Source organism: Hemicordylus capensis, chromosome 6, assembly GCF_027244095.1.
Source record: "Hemicordylus capensis ecotype Gifberg chromosome 6, rHemCap1.1.pri, whole genome shotgun sequence".
NCBI lineage: Eukaryota > Metazoa > Chordata > Lepidosauria > Squamata > Cordylidae > Hemicordylus > Hemicordylus capensis.
This window is the reverse complement of record NC_069662.1, coordinates 142,305,659-142,328,710: the sequence shown is the minus strand read 5'-3', so window position 1 is coordinate 142,328,710 and position 23,052 is coordinate 142,305,659. Positions and strand designations below refer to the sequence as shown.

General features: G+C 45.6%; 1 protein-coding gene across 1 annotated transcript in view; it reads right to left on the bottom strand.

The window, feature by feature from the left end:
• The window catches only part of GPR158 (G protein-coupled receptor 158), a 216,342-nt gene that overhangs the window by 45,723 nt on the left and 147,567 nt on the right, over positions 1-23,052 (bottom strand). Inside the window, exon 6 of the mRNA XM_053263346.1 lies at positions 20,631-20,740. Coding sequence (XP_053119321.1) covers positions 20,631-20,740 — 110 coding nt within the window. The remainder of the gene's footprint in view (positions 1-20,630; positions 20,741-23,052) is intronic.

Below are 23,052 nucleotides of genomic sequence, written 5' to 3'. Positions count from 1 at the left end.
ATCTTCTTAAAGTGAAGATGTATTCAGAACTGACCACAGTACCATTGCCCACCTCCTCTCAGCCACACTGCTCTTTCCAGCCTCTTGAATCCTACATTTTTGTACCTTGTGTCTGGTGTTTGTATTCCAGCCATTAGTGGCTCATCCTAATGAGTCGGGGGTGGGTGACAAATGAGGCACAACTGCTTCTGATTCCTGACGGCTCCAGTTGTGCCACTCTCTCCCATCCATCTCTGCCCCAGGATTAACAAGAGCCATATCTAATAGGAAGCTGCCATATACTGAGTCAGGCCATTGGTCCATCTAGCTCGGTATTATCTACACCAGGGGTGGGGAACCTTGGCCCTCCAGCTGTTTTTGAACTACCACTCCCACTATCCCCAGGCTGGGGATGATGGGAGTTGTAGTTCAACAACAGCTGGAGGGCCAAGGTTCCCCACTCCTGGTCTACACAGACAGGCAGTGGCTTCTTCAAGGTTGCAGGCAGGAATCTCTCTCAGCCCTATCTTGGAGAAGCCAGGGAGGGAACTTGGAACTTTCTGCATGCAGATGCTCTTCCCAGAGCGGCTCCATCCCCTAAGGGGAAAATCTTACAGTGCTCATGCATGTAGTCTCCCATTCATATGCAACCAGAGTGGACCCTGCTTAGCAAAGGGGACAAGTCATGCTTGCTACCACAAGACCAGCTCTCCTCCCATCTTAAGAATTGACTAGCCTGCACTAGAGATGTGCAAATCGATTCGAGCTCAAGTCGATTCGAGCTTAAAACAGGCCATTTCATGAGTTTTGAGCTTGAAACAAAACACCCTTAAAAGGGCCTGTAGACCAGCCCTCCCCAGAAAAACAGTCCAGTTTTTCTGGGGAGAGCAGGTCTATCAATTGGGGTCGGCCAGTAGACCAGCCCTCCGCTCTGGACCTAGCGCATCATCCTGCTTTGAAGGCCTGGTCCATTCACTTGAAATGTTGGTAGACCAGCTCTCCCCAGGAAAAAAGGCCTCAAAACGGTGCTTAAAACAATTCAAGGATTTTTCCATTCGTTTTGAGCTCGAAACAAATTGCAAAATCCATTTTGTGCACATCCCTAGTCTGCATAGTTCTACCTGATGACAGTCAGCCTGCAAGCAGCGTGGGTATTTATTTATTTATTTAGTATATCTGTATACTGCCCCAAACTCACATCTCTGGGTAGTTTACAGCTAGGGGTGTGCAGAACCAGTTCAAATCAAACCTGGCTTGATTCGAACTGGCCTGGTTCAACTGGTTCGAGCTCGACCAGCCCCTGGTTTGGCCTGGCTGGATGCTTTGCGTGGTGATACAATTGACATTGTGATGCAGATGGACTCCATGCATGTGCGGAGGCCTGAACCGGGCCCAAGCTGGCCTGTGCTGATGGTGGGGACTGCTGGCAGGGTCTAGAGCAGTGTTTCTCAACCACCGGTCCCTGGACCGCTGCCGGTCCCCGAAGGCTTGAGTGCCGGTCCCTGACTGGGAGTCAACCCCCCCCCAACTGAAATCAAGGCACTCACTTCCTCAATTTTGCACATGGCACAGAAGAGGAAGAGTATCACGGAGGCATGGGACCCTTCTTGTGCCTTGCCTCCATGTGCTGCTGAGATCTTCCTACAGCTATCTTATTCCCTATCTTTACAGCTTCAAACTGTATGCGGTGCGGGGGCATGGAGGAAAAAGTATGGCAGTGGGCGCCACTTGAAGGGCTGCTGGTTCTTGCATGCTCATTATTTGCAGCCAAAGGTTGGTTGATTGAAACCCAGCTGCCTGTTGTGGTCGAGGCGCCTTGAGAGGGAACGCTGTTTCCCTTTTGTATCAGTGGGGCTTGCTTGTATGTTGTTTTCATTGGCCCCATGTAGCTTTTGAATTTTTCTAATGGCCCAACATACCCTCTCCACTGAGTAATCAGAAGCACCTCCACCCCCACCCCGCACATACTGAAGACATACTGCAGACAAATTTGTTCACCCAGGCTTTTAGATTCAGGGGTTCTCAACCTTGGGTACCCAGACGTTGGTGGACTTCTACTCCCATAATCCCCAGCCATAATGGCCAAATGCCATTGTTGTTGGGGGTTATGGGAGTTTAACTGAGGAACCCAAGGTTAAGAACCCCTAATATTCCATGTTTGCAAAAGATTCCAAATTTAATTATTTTAATGCTTATATTATTTTCATTCTAAACTGGCCAGAGATGCATGTTTGGGGCAGTATAGAAGTCTGATGATAGATAGATAGATAGATAGATAGATAGATAGATAGATAGATAGATAGATAGATTTGAAACCAACCCCTTTACTAACTGCTGGTCCGGGAAACTGCGCATGAAGAATGTAGCGGTCCTTGAAACTCTGCATGAAGAATTTAGCGGTCCTTGACTCCAAAAAGTTTGAGAAACACTGGTCTAGAGGAGCCGCTGCTGGCCTGCCACTGTCATGATGCCGCTGTGGGTAAGGTGACCTCCCGCTCACCCACTCCACTCTTTTCAGCCCTAATTAAGTTGCTAGGGATGTCTTCTCATTAATGACAGGGGCAGCTGGGAACCAGAGGCATCTCTCCCACCCACCCCCCGGCTCATTAGGAAGAGCTGCTACTGACTCCAGCACATGAACCCCTGGTGGCGCAGTGGTAAAACTGCCACCCTGTAACCAGAAGATTGCAAGTTCGATCCTGACCAGGGGCTCAAGGTTGACTCAGCCTTCCATCCTTCCGAGGTCGGTAAAATGAGTACCCAGAATGTTGGGGGCAATATGCTAAATCATTGTAAACCGCTTAGAGAGCTCCGGCTATAGAGCGGTATATAAATGTAAGTGCTATTGCTATTGCTATGAACTCCTTTGAACTCAGCCATACCACCTTGCCAGATTCTAAAACCAGAATCGTTAAGAGTTCTGTTTTGTTGTATACCTTGTTCCTACAGAAAACTGCATTGCCCTCCCACTAAGCCAGAGCGCTACTCACTTCCCAATAATTCCTGCATCTTCCCTGTTGGTGCCAGGAGAGTCATGGCTTTGATCAGGGACTGCAACAACACTAGGGTTCAACTCGGAAAGTCCTTCAAACATCCATATACATTGGGCAACCATCCCCATTTGCAGGTCCTTGTGCAAACCACACCTGATAGGGATCAAATGCACTCTCACAGTACATTCAAGCCATGGTGGTGGTGGTGGTGAGGAATATACAGAATACTCTATGTTGCAGTTGGAGCATCTTTATTGTTCTTAGTTCTTGGAAGAGGATTATAAAGAACTAGCTGGGCCGGGCGCAGAGCATTTGTGCCTCCACCGGCCTGGCCGGCCCGCTTCTCCCCTATCCCTGCCTGCTTCTCCCCCATCCCTGCCCACTTTGCCCACCCGCAGTTTCTGGCCGCCTGCTGCTCCCGGTGGCTGGGTTGGGCCGGCCGCTGTTATCTGCTCACACTCGCTGGCCGCCCACTGGCAGAAGCAGCCCACTTCTTCCTCCCCGCCCGCCCGTAGTTTCTGGCTGGTGGGCCAGCTGGAAAACCAGCCCGCTACCTCCTCGCACCCACCCGCCAATTCCCAGCAGCCAGCCTGGCCCACCGCTGCCTGCTCTCTTTGGCCAACCACCCACTGGGGCTGGCATCCTTATTTTCTCCCATCCCCGTCGCTAATGGGCAGCTGCTTGCAAACTCTCGTGAGAGCTGCCACACATGGGATTAGCGATGGGTACGCCTAGGAGAAATAAATATATAGGTTCAGGGAGCATTGGTACTGGGACAACCTAATTATTTGCTTCTAAAAATAATCAGGAGATAATCATCTCATCTGAAGTAATTTGTTGATTTCCCCCTTATCAAAGTTTGCAAGAACAAGGAGTACAAAGGATCTCAAGGTCAATGTTTATCAGGAGCTTACCCATGAAAATAGATCTGAGTCATACTCTCTAGTAATCCTTTCCTGGAGCCAAGCCAATTCAAACAACACTTTCCGAACTTTCATTATAACTCTAGGCCCAAATTGGAGTTCACCACAAGAGCTTTAGTTAAACTCTTGTGAGGAAACCTCTGTGAACTTAACTTGCCAATTTTCATGAAGTTTTATATAACAAAACTATAAGATGTGGCAGAGTTCAAATTTCAGGTAGCTCTTGCTCCCCAGACAAACTATTTTGCAGTAATTGTAAAACAGTTTCATAACAAATGTCTTCATATGCAGTAAATCCATTGTTTTTTATATTAGTTCTATTTTTAGAGTAGATATGCTAAAAAGATCTGTGGTGCAGAATATAATTCAGCTTGTTCGGTGTGTTTTTAGTCAGTTAAGCACAACTGAAACCAATCAGACAAGTTAGTCACAACTAACGTAAGACCTATTAATTTCAAAGGGACTTAGTCCTCACTAACTTAGTTTGGCAGTTGCCCGCTGTTTCTCTGTTTGCCTTTTAGAAAAACCTCCTACCCTTCCTAAAGTTCAGGTTTGCAGGATATACCCAATAACAGACACTATAACATCTTACAAGCAAACATGATGCTCCTCCTGGATCGTTTGTGGATTTTCTAAGGCTTCATTCAGTAAAGGAATCATCAAATGCTAGGGCAGCATGATAGCTCTGACTGCCTAGAGAAAGCATGCACAATGTTTGATCCACCAAGCCAAACACAGCTTACTAGCCATGTACTTGGCTGGGCTTAGCAATTCCAAAAAAGTAGCCAATACAGGAGTTTTGTCAAGTTCTTGGTGACCTGTCGATGAACTGTTTGGCTTGGTGTGATGTAAGTAATGCAGGCCGAGTCTAGACTGAGTCTATTAGGTTCCCACTGTCTGATGCTTAAATGTGCTGTATACAGAACATTCTCTAATATCGTATATCAGACCTTGTCATCTGACATAACTGTGTCCAGTTCTGGACATGGCATTTAAACAATATTGATAAATTGAGTTTGAGGAGGGCAGCAAAGATGATGAGGGGTCTCAAAACCAAACCCTATTCAGAATGATTAAAGGAATGGTTGAAGGAGCTGACTACATTTAGGCTGGAGAAGGGAACATAGGAAGCTGCCTTATACTGAGTCAGACTATTGGTCCATCTAGGTCAGTACTGTCTACCCAAACTGGCAGTGGCTTCTCCAGGGTTACGGGCAGGAGTCTCTCCCAGCCAGTGTTCCCTTTAACAGGGATTCCCAGGTGTTGCTGAATACAACTCCCAACATCCCTAGATGCAATGGCCATTGGCTGGAGATTATGGGAGTTGTAGTCAACAACATCTGGGAATCCTTGTTAGAGAGATCACTGCTTCCAGCCCTAACTTGGAGATGCCAAGGAGGAAACCTGGAACCTGGTGCTCTTCCCAAAGTGGTCCCATCCCCTAAGGGGAATATCTTACAGTGCTCACAGATGTAGAGCCGGGTCTCACTATCAGTGAGACCTGGTTTGTGAAGCTGAGTGGGGAGAGCGGGCTAAGCCCGCTCTCCCCGCACATAAGCAAGCGGGAGCCCTGGGTGGCCAGAATGGCCGCCCACAGGATTGCCGGCTCCATGACAGAGCCGGCGGGGGCTGGGGAGTTTGGGGGTCGCGCGGCCCCCGGAAGCTCCAGTATGCCCTGCACAAGCACGCAGGGCATACTGGAGAGACCCCCGTAGCCGGGAGGTGGCTTTTCGCCTCCCCTCCGGGGGTCTACTCACGATCTTGAAAACTGGGTTTGCGGAGCACTCACTCCACAAACTTGGTTTTTTTTGGGGGGGGGTACTTAGGTGGCTTAACCACCTGTGAACCCAGTGGCTCCCATGATCAGGCAAAATCGGGCTAGGCTCCCCTAGCCCAATTTTGCCTGATCGTGGGAATAGCCCCATAGTCTCCCTTTCACATGCAACCAGGGTGGACCCTGCTTAGCAAACAGTTCATGCTTGCTACCACAAGATGAACTCTCTTCCCTATCTTATAGATGAAGAAGCAGACTTCTGTTACTTTTGAGGGCAAGGGAGGGCAGGACCAGAATCAGTAGGTCAGAATTAAAGGAAGCAAAGTTAGACTAGACATTAGGAGGAATTTCCTAACTGTAAGTGCTTCTCGGCAGTGGAGCTGTCTGCTTTGCACAACAGTGGGGTCTCCTTGGCTAGGTGTCTTCAAATAGAGTCTGGGCAGCCATCTGTCAAGGATTCCATAGCCATTTCTTGCACTGAGCAGTGGGTTGGACTGGAAGGTCTTCGAAAGATGGTCTTTAAAGAACCTTTATATAGCCACTTATGGGATGTGCCCTACTAACTGAGCAAGGAGGCACCTTTTAAAAGTGGTGATTCTCTTTATTTAGCAGGGGGAGAGCAACTGGCCCTATCCATCCCCACCACAGCATCTAGGGGTGTAACTATAATAGGGTAAGGGGAGACAGTTGTCTGGGGGCCAACTGCCTTGTGGGGGGGCAGAGGCAAGTCATATGACTGACTCCCTAGCTGCACACCTGCCCAGGCTTCCTTCAGTTTTATTCATCCTCCGAAACTGATGTGAGTGTTAAGACCAGAACAGCATGTCTTTCTCTAGTACCATTAAATGACTTGCATCGTCCACAATTTACAAAATCTTTTTAAAAAATAATTTAGGATGATGTTCTCTTGTGGCACATAGGTTTTAGGAGTCTGGGCCCACTCCAACCTTGCTACGCCCCCGACAGCATCCCTCCAGTGGCTGTTGCTGGATGTCTATCTTATGTTTCATTTTTAGATTGTGAGCCCTTTGGGGGCAGGGAGCCATTTTGTTTATTTATCCTATCTAATAAAAGGCTTGGTGTCTGTCCGTGGATGGACACCAAGCATGTGTCCGTGCCTCCCTGGCCTCTTCTGGGCATGCACGAAGCGCATGGCCAGAAGGAGCCAGGGAGGCAGGACCGCCAGCACCCGGCGGCCATCTTGGGCGGCCAGAAGCGGCCGCCCCGAAGAAGCCGGGTAAGCAGCGGCGGGGGACACTGGCCGAGGAGGTGGCAGAGCCATGGCCGAGGCCTGGCCGTGCTGCCGCTTACCCGGCTTCTTCGGGGCGGCCGCTTCTGGCCGCCCAGGATGGCCGCCGGACGAGGCGGCCGACAAAACAATGCGGCGGTGGGCCCGGGCAGTGGTGGGCCAGGCCGGAGCCGCGGTGGGTGGCGGGCCCGGCCGGAGCCGCGGGCGGCGGTGAGTGGCGGGCCCGGCCGGAGCCCCGGGCACCGGGGGGTGGCGGGAGAGGGAATGGCGGCGAACGTCTGGAGCGCAGAGCTCCACTAGCGCCCGTTAACCAACGGGCTACAAAACCACTAGTATCTATATAAACCTCTTTGGGAACTTTTGTTGAAGAGCGGTATATAATAATGATGATGATGATGATAATGATGTTTGTTGTTGTTGTTGTTAATACAGTCTATGCATGGAGAACTTGGATATGTTGTGGCAGAAATCAAGTAAGCAAATAACAGGTTAGACTCAGAAGCAGCACAGAAACCTACTACGTGAGTCTCCATTTTAAAATAATGCATGCTAATTCTGTGCACACCTACATACAGGTACATTTAATTAATGTCAAGATTTAGGATTGCTATTTATGGGCTCAAATCCAAGCAAAGTTAGGCAGTTTTAAATCCCATTGAAATAGGGTAAGTTTAGACACATCCTTAGCTCTCCTACTGAAACAGTTATTTGGGACAATGTGGGGGGGGGAAACAATAATATAATCATAGAGAAATAATTCATACAGGGTTAAACATGCAGTCAGCTATTTATATCTGCTAACCTGTTTTACAAGCAAATATGAAATGTAAGCTTCATATTTCCCCATCTTCCTGATATGTCATCCATTTCGAAGGTGAATAGATCTGCACTATCACAACCTAATCTGCATTATTAAAGGCTATCATTGAGGCTATGCACACGATTGTAAAAAATCGGGCCAGCCTCTGCTAGCCCGATTTTCTACAATCGTGAGACCCACCGGGCTCGGCTGCGAGCCCGGTGGTTCTTAAGCGGGTCACCCGCTTAAGTAGCCTGGTGCTTAAACCAGGTTTGTGGAGCGAGCGCTCCACAAACCCGGTTTAAGCAATTGTGAGTTAAGCAATCCGCGCCGCAGCAACTCACAAGAAGACCCCCGGAGGGGAAGTGAAAAGCTGCCTCCCAGCTCCGGGGGTCTCTCTAGCATGCCCTACGCACTTGCTCAGGGCATGCTGGAGCTTCCAGGGGCCAATTGGCCCCCGCTTCCCCCAGCACCCGCCGGCTCCATAACGGAGCCAGTAGTTGTGTGGGCGGCTGCTTCGGCCACCCAGAGCAGACTGTCTGCTCGTGTGCGGGGAGAGCGGGCTAAGCCCACTCTCCCCACTCACCCTTCCGAGGTGGGTCTCTGTGGTCAGGAGACCCGCCTCACTGTCTTTCTTGCTCTCAGATAAAAATATTTTCTCCAGCAAACAAGGGTAGTTTCTCCACTGAAGCTTTTCTTCCCCTTGGTCCTCCCTGATGTATTAAGTGCCTTAAGAAATAGTGCAGGATGAACACTGATAGTGACATTAACATGACACAGTGCAATTCTTCTAACAGGTTTTCTAAGAGAATAAATTAGTTTTTAGCCACTTACTATTAAATACAAAGATCTGAGCTCAAGGAGATCAATGGGCTCTGGGTTGGATGAAAACTCCTTTCCTAATATAATGTCCGTTAACCCTTTTGCAGGGCTGTTCCTAGGGGGGTTTGGAGCCCAGAACAAATGGGAGGTGTGGGGCCTTGATGAGGCTAAGTGATGCAGAGATTCCTGACTGGAGTCTCCCTGTTTCTATCATGGATGGCCCTAGAGCATGACTCCCACTGCAGGAGCTGTGCGCTAGGGGTGTGCAAATAGGTTTGAAAACGAACCAGTTTGATGTCGAACCGGTTTGGTTCAAAGGTTCGGGGTCGAGCCAACCCCCCGCCCCCAGTTCGTCTTGACCCCGAACCAAAACACACACACACCCCGTTCGGGGGGGTTCAATGAGCAATTATTTTTGTTAAAAGATATTTTATCTTTTTAAAATAAACTTAACTCCTCTATTCTATTCCCTGGCGTGGTGGCCATTTTGGAGGCCGCCGTTCCTGTGCAGTGGGACCCTGTGTAGGCAGGGCAGCCTCCAAAGTGGCCGCCGCACCAGGGAATAGTTCTGGAAAGGGCTGAAGATGCCCCATCTGGGCAAGTTTTAACTCCTCAGGAGGCTGGCAGGGGGAGGGGGAACCTCTGCGGACCACCCACCACCACCTTGGCAAAGCCCCCATAGGGGATAAGTTTTTTGGGGGGATTAAAAACTTTTTTTAAAAATTGCTTGTTGAACTCACCCGCACCTGACTGAACCGGGGCAGGGAGGTTTCAAAGGCAGCCAAAACCGAACCAGGCCAGGTGGTTTTGTGCACATCCCTACTGTACACCTCCAGTCCAGCCGGATAAGCCTCGCTGGAGTGGCCTCTGTGCACAATCAAGCAGATTGTGCTGTGGGATCCCGGCTGGGTCAGAGCGTAGCTGCTGCAGCGGAAGCTGCGCACTGGGGCCAGGGGCAGTGGCAGTTGTGGCAAGGAGACTCCAGGGAGGAATCTTTGCACCACCCCTACTAGCTCAGGGCTTGGGGTGACTGTGCTATATTATAGTAGTACAACTCTTTGGGAGAAATCCACACTCAGTAGAGTTTAAAACAGCACCCAGCTACGCCTCCTGTTCTACTTCGCATCCATTCAGTCTCCCATTCATATTTTTGCCCTAGTCCTGGAAGCTCACAGCCGGCCACAGCATTTAGGTGGCAGGCATATTTTCTTGGAAGGAGCTCCAACGCCAGCTTCAATCAATGGGGTTTACTTGCAAGCTTTAGTCATCGCATGAAAAGCCTTCTAAGATATTTTGTGTAAATAAAGCACTATTTGTGTGTGTCAGGAGGGAGCAGAGGAAATGGCCAAACTTCTGCCAAAAAAAAAAAAAGAACAGTAAAATGAAGAGGAAAATGCTGGCCAATTCAAGCATCTGAAACACTATGGCAGAAGGAAAAAAAAATCACTTCTGCTCTGATAAACCTCAGCCTGGCTAGAGTCTCTGTACACACAGCAAGGTACACAGCTGAGGAGTATTCCTGTGCCAGTCCAGACGCCTCTCCCTACATTATGCATGGCATTGATTATTTTCACTTAAACAGATCAATTAAATTCAAGCTCTGCTGGAGATGACGCCCTTTAATTACATTTCTTACTCAGTTTTAAATAGAAGGGCACGTCTAATTAAAGAAAAGTTTTAAAACTGAGTCAGAAGAACCTGTGTCTAAGTGTCAGCTCACCTGGAGATCATTAATCTTCCCATCTGATACACTGTTTTACTGCTAGACAAATATACCTTTTTAGGAGTATTAGTTGCATGTGTTTGTAAAGGTGTTAGTAAAATCTGATAACTAATTAGGTTAGGAGAACATGCATTTCTCCCTCCCCACCAAATAAACTACTACTACCACTACTACTAGCCACCTAATGGCTCAGTGGGGAAATAACTTGCCTAGTGAGCAAGAGGTTGCTGGTTTGAATCCCCGCTGGTATATTTCCAAGACTTTGGGAAACACCTATATTGGGCAGCAGTGATATAAGAAGATGCTGAAAGGCATCATCTCACACTGCACAGGAGGAGGCAATGGTAAACCCCTCCTGTATTCTACCAAAGACAACCACAGGGCTCAGTGGTCACCAGGAGTCAACACCAACTTGATGGCGCAACTTTACTTTACCTCTACTACTATTTATATATCGCTTTTCTACAAAAGTTTGCAAAGTGGTTTACATAGAAAGATAAACAAACAAACAAACAAACAAACAAACAAACAAGATGATTCCCTGTCCCAAAATGGATCACAATCTAAAAAGAAACATAAGGTAGACACCAATAACAGCCACTGGAAGGATACTGTGCTGGGGAGAAGGCCAGTTGTTCTCCCCCTGCTAAATAAAGAGAATCACCACTTTGAAAGGTGCCTCTTTGCTCAGTTAGCAGGGTTTTTTAGCAGTATTTGTTGAATGTGTTTGTAAAGGTGTTAGTAAAATCTGATAAGTAACTAGGTTGGAGAATGTGCATTTCTTTTCCCAAATAAAGTCTCCTAAACATATTTTAAAATAATTGTTTACACTTTGATTTGGACAAAATGTTGGTAGCAATCTTTGATTCATAATATAAAATGGCATTGGCTATGAAATATTGAAGTTAGATATGAGAAGAGCTAGATGTTTCAGCACCAGAGAAAAGGTCTACTTAAACCAGATTTCTCACTCTAGAGAGTGCACAACTTTTGGATCCAGTTTCAGAGTTGGAATTTATTAGATTCCAAAATGGACAGTCTGGTTCTGAAACTCTGAAAGACGTCTCTAACTGCAAAGACCAGGACGGGGAAGACATGAGTCTGAATCCTCATTCATCCATGAAACTGACTGGGTGACTCTGGGCCAGTCATGTATCTCTCAGCCTAACCTACCTCACAGGATTGTTGTGAGGATAAAAATAACCATGTACACCACTCTGAGCTCCGCGGAGGAAGAGCACGATATAAATAAAATAAAATAAAATAAAATAAAATAAAATTGTGAGGAGCTCCAAAAAGATTTCTTCAAACTGGGGGACAGGGGAACAAAATGGCAAATGTAGTTCAGTGTTGGCAAGTGTAAAGTGATGCACATTGGGACAAAAAAAAGAACCCAACTTCACATAGACACTGATGGGATCTGAGCTGTTGGTGACTGATCAGGAGAGAGATCTTGAGGTTTTGGTGTAAAGCTCATTGAAAGTGTCGACTCAGTGCGTGGCAGCTGTGAAAAAGGCGAATTTCATGCTAGGAATCATTAGAAAGGGGACTGAAAATAAAAATGCTAATATTATAATGCCCTTATACAAATCTATTGTGCAGCCACATCTACTGCGTACAGCTTTGGTCACCGTATTTTAAGAAGGATATTGTAGAACTGGAAAAAGTGCAGAATTAGAGTGGCCCCTCTAATTTTTTTCATCTCTATGTGGAATGAGTTTTGTTCTGGGCGGCAGTATCAAGGCAGTGTGCATGTGCCTGCATTCAGAATTGGGCCTTCCTGATTCAACCTGAACGAGATCTAAATTGAACTGAGTGGACATCCAAAAACTTGTGAGTGCACGCACATGCACACTCCTTAGAGGGAACAGTGGTGTAGAAGAGGACAACCAAAATGATCAGGGGCCTGCAGCACCTTCCTTATGAGGCAAGGCTACAGCATCTGGGTTTCTTTACTTTGGAAAAGAGCCAAGTAAGGAGAGACATGATTGAGGTGTATAAAATTATGCATAGAATGGAGAGGGTGGACAGAGAGAAATTTTTCTCCCACTCTCACAACACTAGAACCAGGGCAGGGTCACCCCATGAAACTGAAGGTCAGGAAATTTAGGACCGACAAGAAGAAGTACTTTTTCACACAACGCACAATTGATCTATGGAATTCTTTGCCATGGGATGTGGGGATGGCCACCAGCTTGGGTGGCTTTAAAAGGGGCTTAGGCAGATTCATGGTGGACAGGTCTATCAATGGCTGTGGGATATCTCCAGCCTCAGAGGGATGCTGCTGCTCAATACCAGTTGCAGGGGAGCGACAGCAGGAGAGAGGGCATGTACATACCTCTTGTCTGTGGGCTCCCCAGAGGCATCTGGTGGGCCACGATGTGAAACAGGATGCAAGACTAGATGGGCCTTCTGCCTGATCCAGCAGTGCTGTTCTTATGTTCTTACGACCTTGGAGGCCATGGGTTGGGTCCCCAAGGTCCGGGGGTTAAAGTGCCACTGGACATCTGTGACTTCTTTAAAAACAACAACTAAAGACCTTTTTATTTGTTCAGGCTTTTACACCTTAGGGATTGCCAGGCCTCTCAGCTTTCCTGCTTGTGTTGTCTTTTTATGGTTGGTTTTTTGTTGTTGTTTTTTTGGGGGGGGGGGTTTAGGATTTGTACTGTTTAACTCATTTAAGGGTTTTAAATTATTTTTATGGAATTTTATTGTATTTTACCTTTTGTAAACCACCTTGGGATGCTTTATGAAAGGCAGTATACAATTGAACAAGAAAACATTCGTGCACAGGAAGAAGCAGAGCTATAATTGGATGGACAGCAGTGGCAGAGCAAGGCTGGCGGCGGCCCCAGTTCAGCCTGCCACTGCGGCCCCTGGCACCCAGCCACACACCCTGCATCTGATGTCATACGTCCTGCATCTGACGTCAGACAGGGGTGTGGTCAAATGTGGAATTGGGGCCCTCTGGCAGGCCCTGTTCTCAAACCGCTTCAGTGGCCAGTGCTGCATTTCCGGTGTGGCTGGGGGCACTTTTCCCAGGCAGAGAGATGCGTTCCCAGCCAGGCTGGGAACCCAGCGCTGGCTGAAGCTTTTCACAAACCTGAGCCACCCAGCTTCTGAGAGACACCTGGCTTGCCCCATGCCTCTCTCCCAAGCTCCAGCCTGGCCAAATTCCAGCTGCCTTTGTGGTCGGCTGGATATTTTCTTTGTTCTCTCAAACAAAGGCAACAATGAAGCCAGCTGGGAAATGAGTTCCAGAGGGCTGCACCGGCCCTTCTGGGTGCTGGTTATGCCCCCCACATGTGACGTCACACACCGAGGGTGTGTCTGGCATGCACAAGGGTTGCTGGGAAGAGAGGCGAACACCAGCCCACTTTCCTGCAGTTACATGCCTGGAGTTTTCTGGACTATGAGATTTGCAATGGTTAATACATTGCAAAGTGGGACAGGATAGTACAAAGGTTTCAAAACGAAAGTAAAGGCTTGTTTAATGCTTCGTTGTAAGTCATTCATATATTCTACCCACTGAAATGTATTTTCCAGGCAGGAGTGTCCATATTCTCCTTGAAATGCATTTAGCTGCCCCTCCTCCTGCTCCATTTGGGCCAATGGAGTCGTGGAGTGTGTGTGACGTTATGACCTTTTTATATATAATTTCTCGGCTGCCTTGCGCTAATCCGCCAGCAGGGGGAAGAGCCGTTCCAAAACAAACCTTTCGTCATATATATATATATATATATATATATATATATATATATATATAATTTTTACATGGGGGGACGAAAGGGAATCCTGTGGCGAGCCTAGAAGGGGGGTGGGGAGAGAGGAATTGGTGCACCCGGATGGGTGCTCTCTTCCATGGTGGTGGCGGGGGGCGGCCCCTCAGCTCCCCCACCGGCGCTGCTGGAGGCGGCCATAGCAGCAGCAGCAGCCTCTGCCCCTCCTCCTCAGTCTGATCGCCCATGCTCCCCCACCCCATCTCTCTGGAAAAGCCCACCCACCCACTGCTTCCCCTTTGCACAAAAAATTAGAAATAATAAGAAATAGAACGTAACAGAGTGGGAAAGGGCTGTAAAAATAAATACTTATTCAGTTCACTGGGCTTCCTTGCTTGCAGTAATCAAGTGGGGAGAGGATCTGTAAACAAATGCAGTAAGCAAATGGGATTGAAGTAAATGATTCAGTTCAGTGGGCTTCCTCTTAAGTAAGTGACCAAATCATCGCACTGTGATTTGAACCATTCAAACAACACTTTCTTGCAATGCACAAATGACGGGGCAAGCCTCCTACAGTGGGGAAAAAACCAGCTATTTTCCTGCAATGCATTTGGAATGTTGTAGGGCTAAAAGGCACCAACAAATTCCGAAACAGGGCATGCGGAATCTGCACGGCACTCTGCTGACAGTGCAATGACTGCGATGTCGAAACACAGGCAATATGGAGGGGCACTTAGCGGACACGTTGTGAAACTGTGGCAGTGCGTAATCTGGAAAACACCCTGCACACAAGTAACAGAATCAGCAAAGTTCCCTAGTAGATCGTATACTTTGCATATATAAAATCCCCGGTTTGATCCCTTGCTTCTCCAAAAGATCTCATGCAGCAGCTGAGTGGCTGCCAGTCTAAATACAGCCAATCTTGGGCTAGATGGACCAATGGTCTGACTCAGCATAAGGCAACGTCTTATGTTCACCTCTAGCAAGCTTCAGTTGCCATGTCTCACGTTCCAGTGCAAAGTTGGAAGGCAGAAATCCCTCTGGAGTCCTCAGCAGCAAATTCTGCTCCTCATACCCAGTGACCTCAAGCTGTGCTGTGAGACAGCCCATTAACAGTTCTGTAAATCATTTAGTCTTCCTTTGAAGCTTGATGTAGGCTTGGCAGCTCTCTCTGCTAAGAATGCTACAAGTGATTAGCCCCAAAGATCAGAGCGTGACATGTATATGTATTACCAAAGTAAACATGATTGGTGCCACTTGTTTTCAAAGTGTAAAGAAACATGAGGGCTATAATCCTACTCCAAGTAGTGCACAAATAACCCAGAGTGAAATAATGGGATTAAAGAGATTTGATTAGGCACAGGACTGCAACTAACGGCCCAGGCCGGAGTCTTGAGTGTGCTCCCGATGCATGCACATCTTGCAATTCTACATGCAGGCCACTCCATCCATTGAAATCAAGACTGGCCCGCTGATGGTCCACAAGCAGGAACTAATTTCTGATGCAATTCTATCTGAACGCTGGCAGCCCTAACAAACTGTAAATTAAGGTATAGGGTGGCTTCACACAATCACCAACAGGTCCGATGCACCAGCACAGGAAGCTGCCTTCTGCTGAGTCAGACCATTGGTCTATCTAGCTCAGTATTGTCTTCACAGACTGGCAGCGGCTTCTCCTAGGTTGCAGGCAGGAATCTCTCTCAACCCTATCTTGGAGATTCCAGGGAGGGAACTTGGAACCTTCTGCATGCAAGCATGCCATGTTCTTCCCAGAGCGGCCCTATTCCCTAAGTGGAATATCTTACAATGTTCACACATGTCTCCCATTCAGATGCAAACCAGGACAGGCCCTGCTTAGCAAAGGGGACAATTCATGTTTGCTACCACAAAACCAGCTCTCCTTCTATGAAGAAGAGATATTGGAGAAAATGAAGTTGAGTGGAGAAAGTCAGTAGATGTTGGGCGAACGACCCAGGAACCAAATTTGAGTGGGTTCACATAACATGCCCACTGGGAGCATGTCTTCCAGGTTCCCAACATTTCCCTGGTATTTTCCCAGGCACTGAACTTGCCAGCGACTGTGTGAAGCTGCCCATTGTAAAATGTCTCCCAGGAAAAAAAGAAAATGCCTCACACTTTTCACATCTCTTATTCTGTATGTAAGTATGTGGGAATATACATGCTATGTATATTCTATTGTATTCTATGTATATTGCTATGCCTGAGTTCATCATTCACAACCACCAATCTGTTATTTTTGATGTTGACAATTCTGCATTTGGCATTTTGCACTGAGCTTCAGCATTTTAACCCTGCTAACTTGGCAAAGAGGCACCTTTTAACGTGGTGATTGTCTTTATTTAGCAGGGGGAGAACAACTGGCCCTATCCACCTACCTCCAGTGACTGTTGTTGGTGTTTTTTGGGTTTTTTTTAGATTGTGAGCCCTTTGGGGACAGGGATCCATCTTACTTACTTACTTATTTATTTATTTATTTATTTATTTTCTCTGTGTAAACTCCCTGAGCCATTTTTGAAAAGGCAGTATAGAAATGAAATAAATAAATAAATAAATAGATAATAATAATGGACTTTTGACTACAAACAGACAAAGATCTGCCACACAATACACCAGATATAACTGTAGTTGAGAAGAAAGAAAAACTAGCCAAAATAATCAACATAGCAATACCAGGTGATAGCAGAATAGAAGAAAAAGAAATAGAAAAAATAACAAAATACAAAGATCTACAAATTGAAATTGAAAGACTGTGGCAGAAGAAGACCAAAATAATCCCAATAGTAATTGGTGCCCTAGGTGCAATTATAAAACACCTTGAAGAGCACCTCAACACCATAGGGGCCACAGAAATCACCATCAGCCAATTACAAAAAGCAGCTTCACTGGGAACAGCCTATATTTTGTGATGATATCTATAATAATAACAACAACAATATTGATAATAAAATTTAGCTATCCCAGGTCCTTGGGAAGGACTCAATGTCTGGATAAAACAAACCAGTCAATAATACCTGTCTGACTGTGTAAATAAGAAATAATAATAATAATAATAATAATAATAATAATAATAATAATAATAATAATATGAAGCCAGAATAATATGGACTCGCTGTACATGGACGATCTGAAGTTGTATGGAAAGTCCCCTCACTGTACATGGACGATCTGAAGTTGTATGGAAAGTCCCAGTCAGAAATCGAATCACTGCTAAACACTGTCCGTATATTCAGTAGTGATATAGCAATGGAGTTTGGACTAGACAAGTGTGCTGCATTAATAATGAACAGAGGGAAAATAACAAAAACAGAAGGAATAGAACTGCCCAATGGAAGCAACATCAAGAACCTGGAAGAGAAAGAACCTTACAAATACTTGGGCATTCTCCAGGCTGATAACATCGCACACACTGAAGTTAAAAGAAAAATTGGAAGTGAATACATCAGGAGAGTTAGAAAAATCCTCAAGTCCAAACTCAATGGCGGGAACACCATACAAGCCATAAACACCTGGGCTATATCTCTTATCAGATACACTGCAGGAATAATAGACTGGACCCAGGCAGAGCTAGAGACGCTAGATCGTAAGACCAGGAAAATCATGACCATCAATCATGCTCTGCACCCCCGCAGAGATGTAGATAGGCTCTACCTCCCTCGCAGCTCAGGTGGAAGAGAAATGCTGCAAGTCCATCAAACAGTAGAGGAGGAGAAAAGAGGCCTTGAAGAATATATCAAGGACAGTGAAGAAGATGCACTTCAAATGGTCAAGAACGAGAAACTATTCAACACCAATGAAACAAAGCAGGCCTACAAGAAAAAACAAGTCAAGAACCGAGCAGAAAAATGGAGAAATAAGCCACTGCATGGTCAATATTTGCACAATATAAGTGTAAAATCAGACATCACCAAGACCTGGCAATGGCTTAAGAATGGCAACTTGAAGAAAGAAACAGAGTGTTTAATACTGGTTGCACAAGAACAGGCACTAAGAACAAATGCAATAAGAGCCAAAGTAGAAAAATCCACAACAAACAGCAAGTGCCGCCTTTGTAAAGAAGCAGATGAAACAGTGGACCACCTGATCAGCTGTTGTAAGAAGATCGCACAGACTGACTACAAACAAAGGCATGACAAGGTAGCAGGAATGATACACTGGAACATCTGCAAAAAATACAAGCTACCTGTAGCCAAGAATTGGTGGGACCATAAAATTGAAAAAGTTGAAGAAAATGAAGATGTAAAAATATTATGGGACTTCCGACTACAAACAGACAAACATCTGCCACACAATACACCAGATATAACTGTAGTCGAGAAGAAAGAAAAACAAGTCAAAATAATCGACATAGCAATACCAGGGGATAGCAGAATAGAAGAAAAAGAAATAGAAAAAATCACCAAATACAAAGATCTACAAATTGAAATTGAAAGGCTGTGGCAGAAAAAGACCAAAATAATCCCAGTGGTAATTGGCGCCCTGGGTGCAGTCCTAAAAGACCTTGAAGAGCACCTCAACACCATAGGGGCCACAGAAATCACCATCAGCCAATTACAAAAAGCAGCTTTACTGGGAACAGCCTATATCTTGCGACGATATCTATAATAACCAACAGTATTGATGATAAAATTCAGCCATCCCAGGTCCTTGGGAAGGACTCGATGTCTGGATAAAACAAACCAGTCAATAACACCTGTCTGACTGTGTAAACAAGAAATAATAATTATTTGTGGGAGGCGCCGTTTGTGAAGTTAAACACAAGGTCCCTTCCAACTGTATCATTCTGTGTCGCTACTATTTGTTGCCAGTTGGGTACTTGTAACCTGTAATGCTAGCTTCAGTTGCATAGAGAAGGGATTCTCAGTGCTGAGTCCCCAGATGTTATTGGACTTCAACTCCCATAATCCCCAATCAATGGCCACTGGGGCTGGGGATTATGGGAGTTGAAGTCCAATAACATCTGGGGACACAACGTTGAGAATCCCTGGCATAAACTCCATGCATGTACTCTGGTAAAGAGAAATATCTGGGTGAGGATGTGGCTGTAGCTCAGTGGAAGAGCACCTGCTTTGTATGCAGAAGGTCCCAGATTCAATCCCTGGCATCTCCTGGTAGGGCTGGGAAAGATTCCTGCCTGAAATCTGGGAGTGCCACTACTAATCAGTGTGGACAATACCGAGCTACCTGTAGATGGACCAACACTCTGACTTGGTATAAGGCAGTTTATACTGCTGTTAATTTGGGCCAAAAAACCCTGTTTGAGCCTTGTTCAATTTGCCACCCTAAGAGGAGTAGCAGGCCTGAGGGAAAACATGGCATCTGAGACTGTGCTCAAACACGGCATCAGGCTTTGGGGCTTGTGAGTGACTGTTACTGCTACAGATGCTAAAGGATCAGGATGACTTAATCTGCCTATGCATATGCATAATCTGCATATTTTGCATTTGCATAATCTTCATATGCATATATTATGCATATATGCATAATCTGCATATTTTTAGATGCCTAAAAGTAGGCATCTGCCTATTTTTGCCTTAGACACAGGGGGAAGATGCTGCCTTGGCAAAGAGCATTCATTTCAGCTGGTCCTGAAAAGAGTCAAGGTTATGAAATGGAGATGCTTCTCTGGAAATCTCTTTTGTTGCATGGCATTTATCCACTCGATGAGGGACTATCAGGTAGCTTTACTTCCTTTGAATAGTACAAATGTGAGGCTCCCCCCCCCTTTAATCTTTATGTGTACTTCCAGACAAGGAAAAAGATGTAAAGAGTTAGCAGATTCCAGAAAAGCACAGGGGTGCAGAGAGAGAGAAAGCTTGAAGAGCAATTCCTCACTTAATTTTTTTTGAGCGGCGAAGAAAGACTCTCTAGGGTTGGGGGCAGGAAAATATGTTTTGGGGATTGAAGACATGGGTTATTATGTTTGGCAGGGAGGAGTTCAGTAAAATGAGATGGAGGAGGACTCAGTAGCTCCTGTTGTTTTTAAATGGAAATTTCTATATTATGTTCTTATGTATTATGTATTATATTATGTACTAAGACCTGAGAACACAGTGAAATTAACATGCCGCAAAGTAAAAAATGGCAACTTATAAAGCAAAGGGACATAAAGAAGATACATTGCAACTCCAGCTATATATAATACAGTACACAACATAGACATTTCTGTATTATATTCTATATTATGTACCTGTTACATTGTTCCTTCCCCCAAAAAGAAGTTTACTGCAGTTTCTTTCAGCATGTAATGCTGAGTGTCTCTCATAACTAAACATATACCTGTGCATGTGCAGTGCAATCCTATGAACATTTATACAGAAAGAAAGAAAATGAGCTCACTGTGTTCAGTGAGGCTTAATCCCAAACAAGTGTGCATAGTTGCAGTCTTAGTTGCTAGACTATAGGGAAAATAAAAAGTATACAGGCATCAGAGGACTGGTAAAAATGAAAAGCTCTGTTTTTCACAAGAAAATTCTCACAGCTTGTCTTTGCAATGGCCTACATATGTAGGCACAAATACACACTTAAAGCCAAATACTATTCATATCCCATTGAGCTTAAATGGCTTAGGTAAGTGTGCATAGGACTGCAGCCTCAATTTACACAGCAATGAAAATAGCCTATGTAATACCTGTGTAGTTTGAGTGTAACTGTTCCATAAACAGTAGTAAATCCCAGAAGACGAACCCATCTTAGGAGAATGCAGCGGAACGTACTTGGCTCAAAGTACAAAATGATAACCTATAAAACAAGAAGGATATTAAAGAAGTCAGACTGCAGTTGAAACAGAAGATCTCTTTGTGGTTCATGTACAGAACTAGATTGGTATAATACAGAACAATCAGTTTTCCAGCATGTACATTTTTTTAAAAACCTGCAGAATGGAAATCCTTGAGCAGAAGTGTCCAGCAAACCAAATGGAGATGGTCTGCTTATGTGGAACTCCACGTGTGCCCAAAAACCCCTGCTTTCTCACTGTTTCTCATAGCTCCATGTTGCAATGATAATGTAAAACAAAAGGCTAGTCATATCTGTCACCCAGACAGCAGCATTGCTACAATGGCTAGAATGTACACTTGATTTGAGAAATGGCACTCTTCTTTGTTCTATTCCAGTGACAGTAACATAAGCATAGGAAGGCTGTGTATAGATGTAGCTAGACTGCGTGGTGAGACCCACATTGATCTGTACTCACCTTTTTGGGGCCAGATGTACATTTTTTACAACAGAATTGAGCTCAAAGTGATCAATTCTTCTTACCTCCAGCTGATTGGTTGGCCCTTGTGACAGTCATAAAGGCAACTCTGAGCAATATTTCAGGTGGTTTTTTTTAAGATTGGCCTTTTAAAAAGAGAGTGAATATATGTTGAATTGGATAAAAATGCCAGGTAGCTGATTTTCTTCTAAATCAGAAGCCTTTCTGAAGTACAGGGAGGTTATGGGGCCAAAAATCAGCACTGGATTTGGAAGCAGGTATGTGGGGACATTAATGGTGCAAAGGCCAAAGGGAGCAGAGCTCACCATATAGCAGAAAACACTGCACCCATTTTCTGTAGGCTGGTAGGTAGATACAGCTGTGCGGTCCCAGGCATTGTAAGCATGAAATAAAGGGGTCTTGAATGTCACATGTGAAAATGCGCTCAGCACGTCCATAACTAACTGGGAGACAAGAAGCACTCTGTTGCCACCATTGAGCACCTGCCTTTAGCTTCTTTGCACAATCACATTTCTGTTGCCTATTTCTGCCTGGGAGCCTTTGTATTCTATCAGACTCTGCTAGTTGTTTGGAAGGCACTGAACTCCACAAGAATGAAGACCAATGCTCAGTGCATTTCAGGAGGAAGGTTGTGTATAGTCAGTTAAATCTAGCTTTATTCAAATTAGTTCAGCATTCTGAAAAATGCTTTTCTAAGTTTACAAGAACAGGCACTGTTTCAGTAGCTGTGGGCAAACCATCCTCTACTCGTCTTGTATTGGCTCAGAGACTCTCCATCTTCTTTTTTTAAAAGATTGGCAGGAAGTCAGATCATTTTCTGTGCCAGGATAAGGCTCAGCCAATATCCTCCCCCTGCCCACCAGCTTTCCAACCCCTCAATACACCCTTTATTTATGCAAATGGCCATGGAAAGTGGGAAGGGAGGCCCTTTCCCCTTATTGCCCTAGTTCACAGCAGTCCGAGAAAAAAATGCAGGCTATGCCTCAGGCTGACTTCCTCCTCTGCTCCCTCCTCCCTCCTCACTTCCTTCTTGGATGGAGCTGCAGCAGAGTGGCAGAGCATCTGCTTTGCACACAGAAGCTCCCAAGTTCAATCCATGGCATCTCCAGGTAGAGACTCCAGCCTGAAAACTGGGAGAGTTGCTGCCAGTCAGTGTAGACAATACTGGGCTAGATGGACCAGTAAGCTAGATCGACTTGGTAGAAGGCAACTTCCCATGTAGCAGTGTTGATGACCAAGGAAAAAGATGTGTGGAGGCTGGTGAGAGTTGTAGTCTTGTTGGGGCTACTGCCTCACATGGAGGGGGGTGAGAAATTTAAAAAGCCTCTAGGAGTGGCATACACCAGGGCAAGGGAGGGTGTGGGAGGAAGGAGCCACCTGGTGCTGGAGTAAGAAAAGAGCTGAATCCCAAATTCATTTTCTGTACTCTGTCACTTTCTACGTCTACACTGAAGGAACATAAAACAGCAGTCTACCCATTCCATTTTAGCTAGCGCTATGATAATATTTACCGAATAAATAAATCCCACTATTTATAACATAAAATAAGCACCCATGCTGATGTGTACATAACAGCAATGAACAAGCTTGCTGGCATTGTGGTTCAATTAAGTGGTGTGTGCCTGCTTAACTAAAATTGAATGCTTTAATAAACTGTCCTGATGGGTAAGTTATAGCATTTCCCCTCCTGGGTAATTTTTAATCATTGCTTTTCTGGAGGCGAGGGCTGTAGAGAACTCATCAGTTCAACTTTTGTTTCCCCTACAGATGATCCAAAGAGATAGATACAGAATGGTCCCTGACTGACATAACACTAGAGCTAGGTGAATGGTAGCAC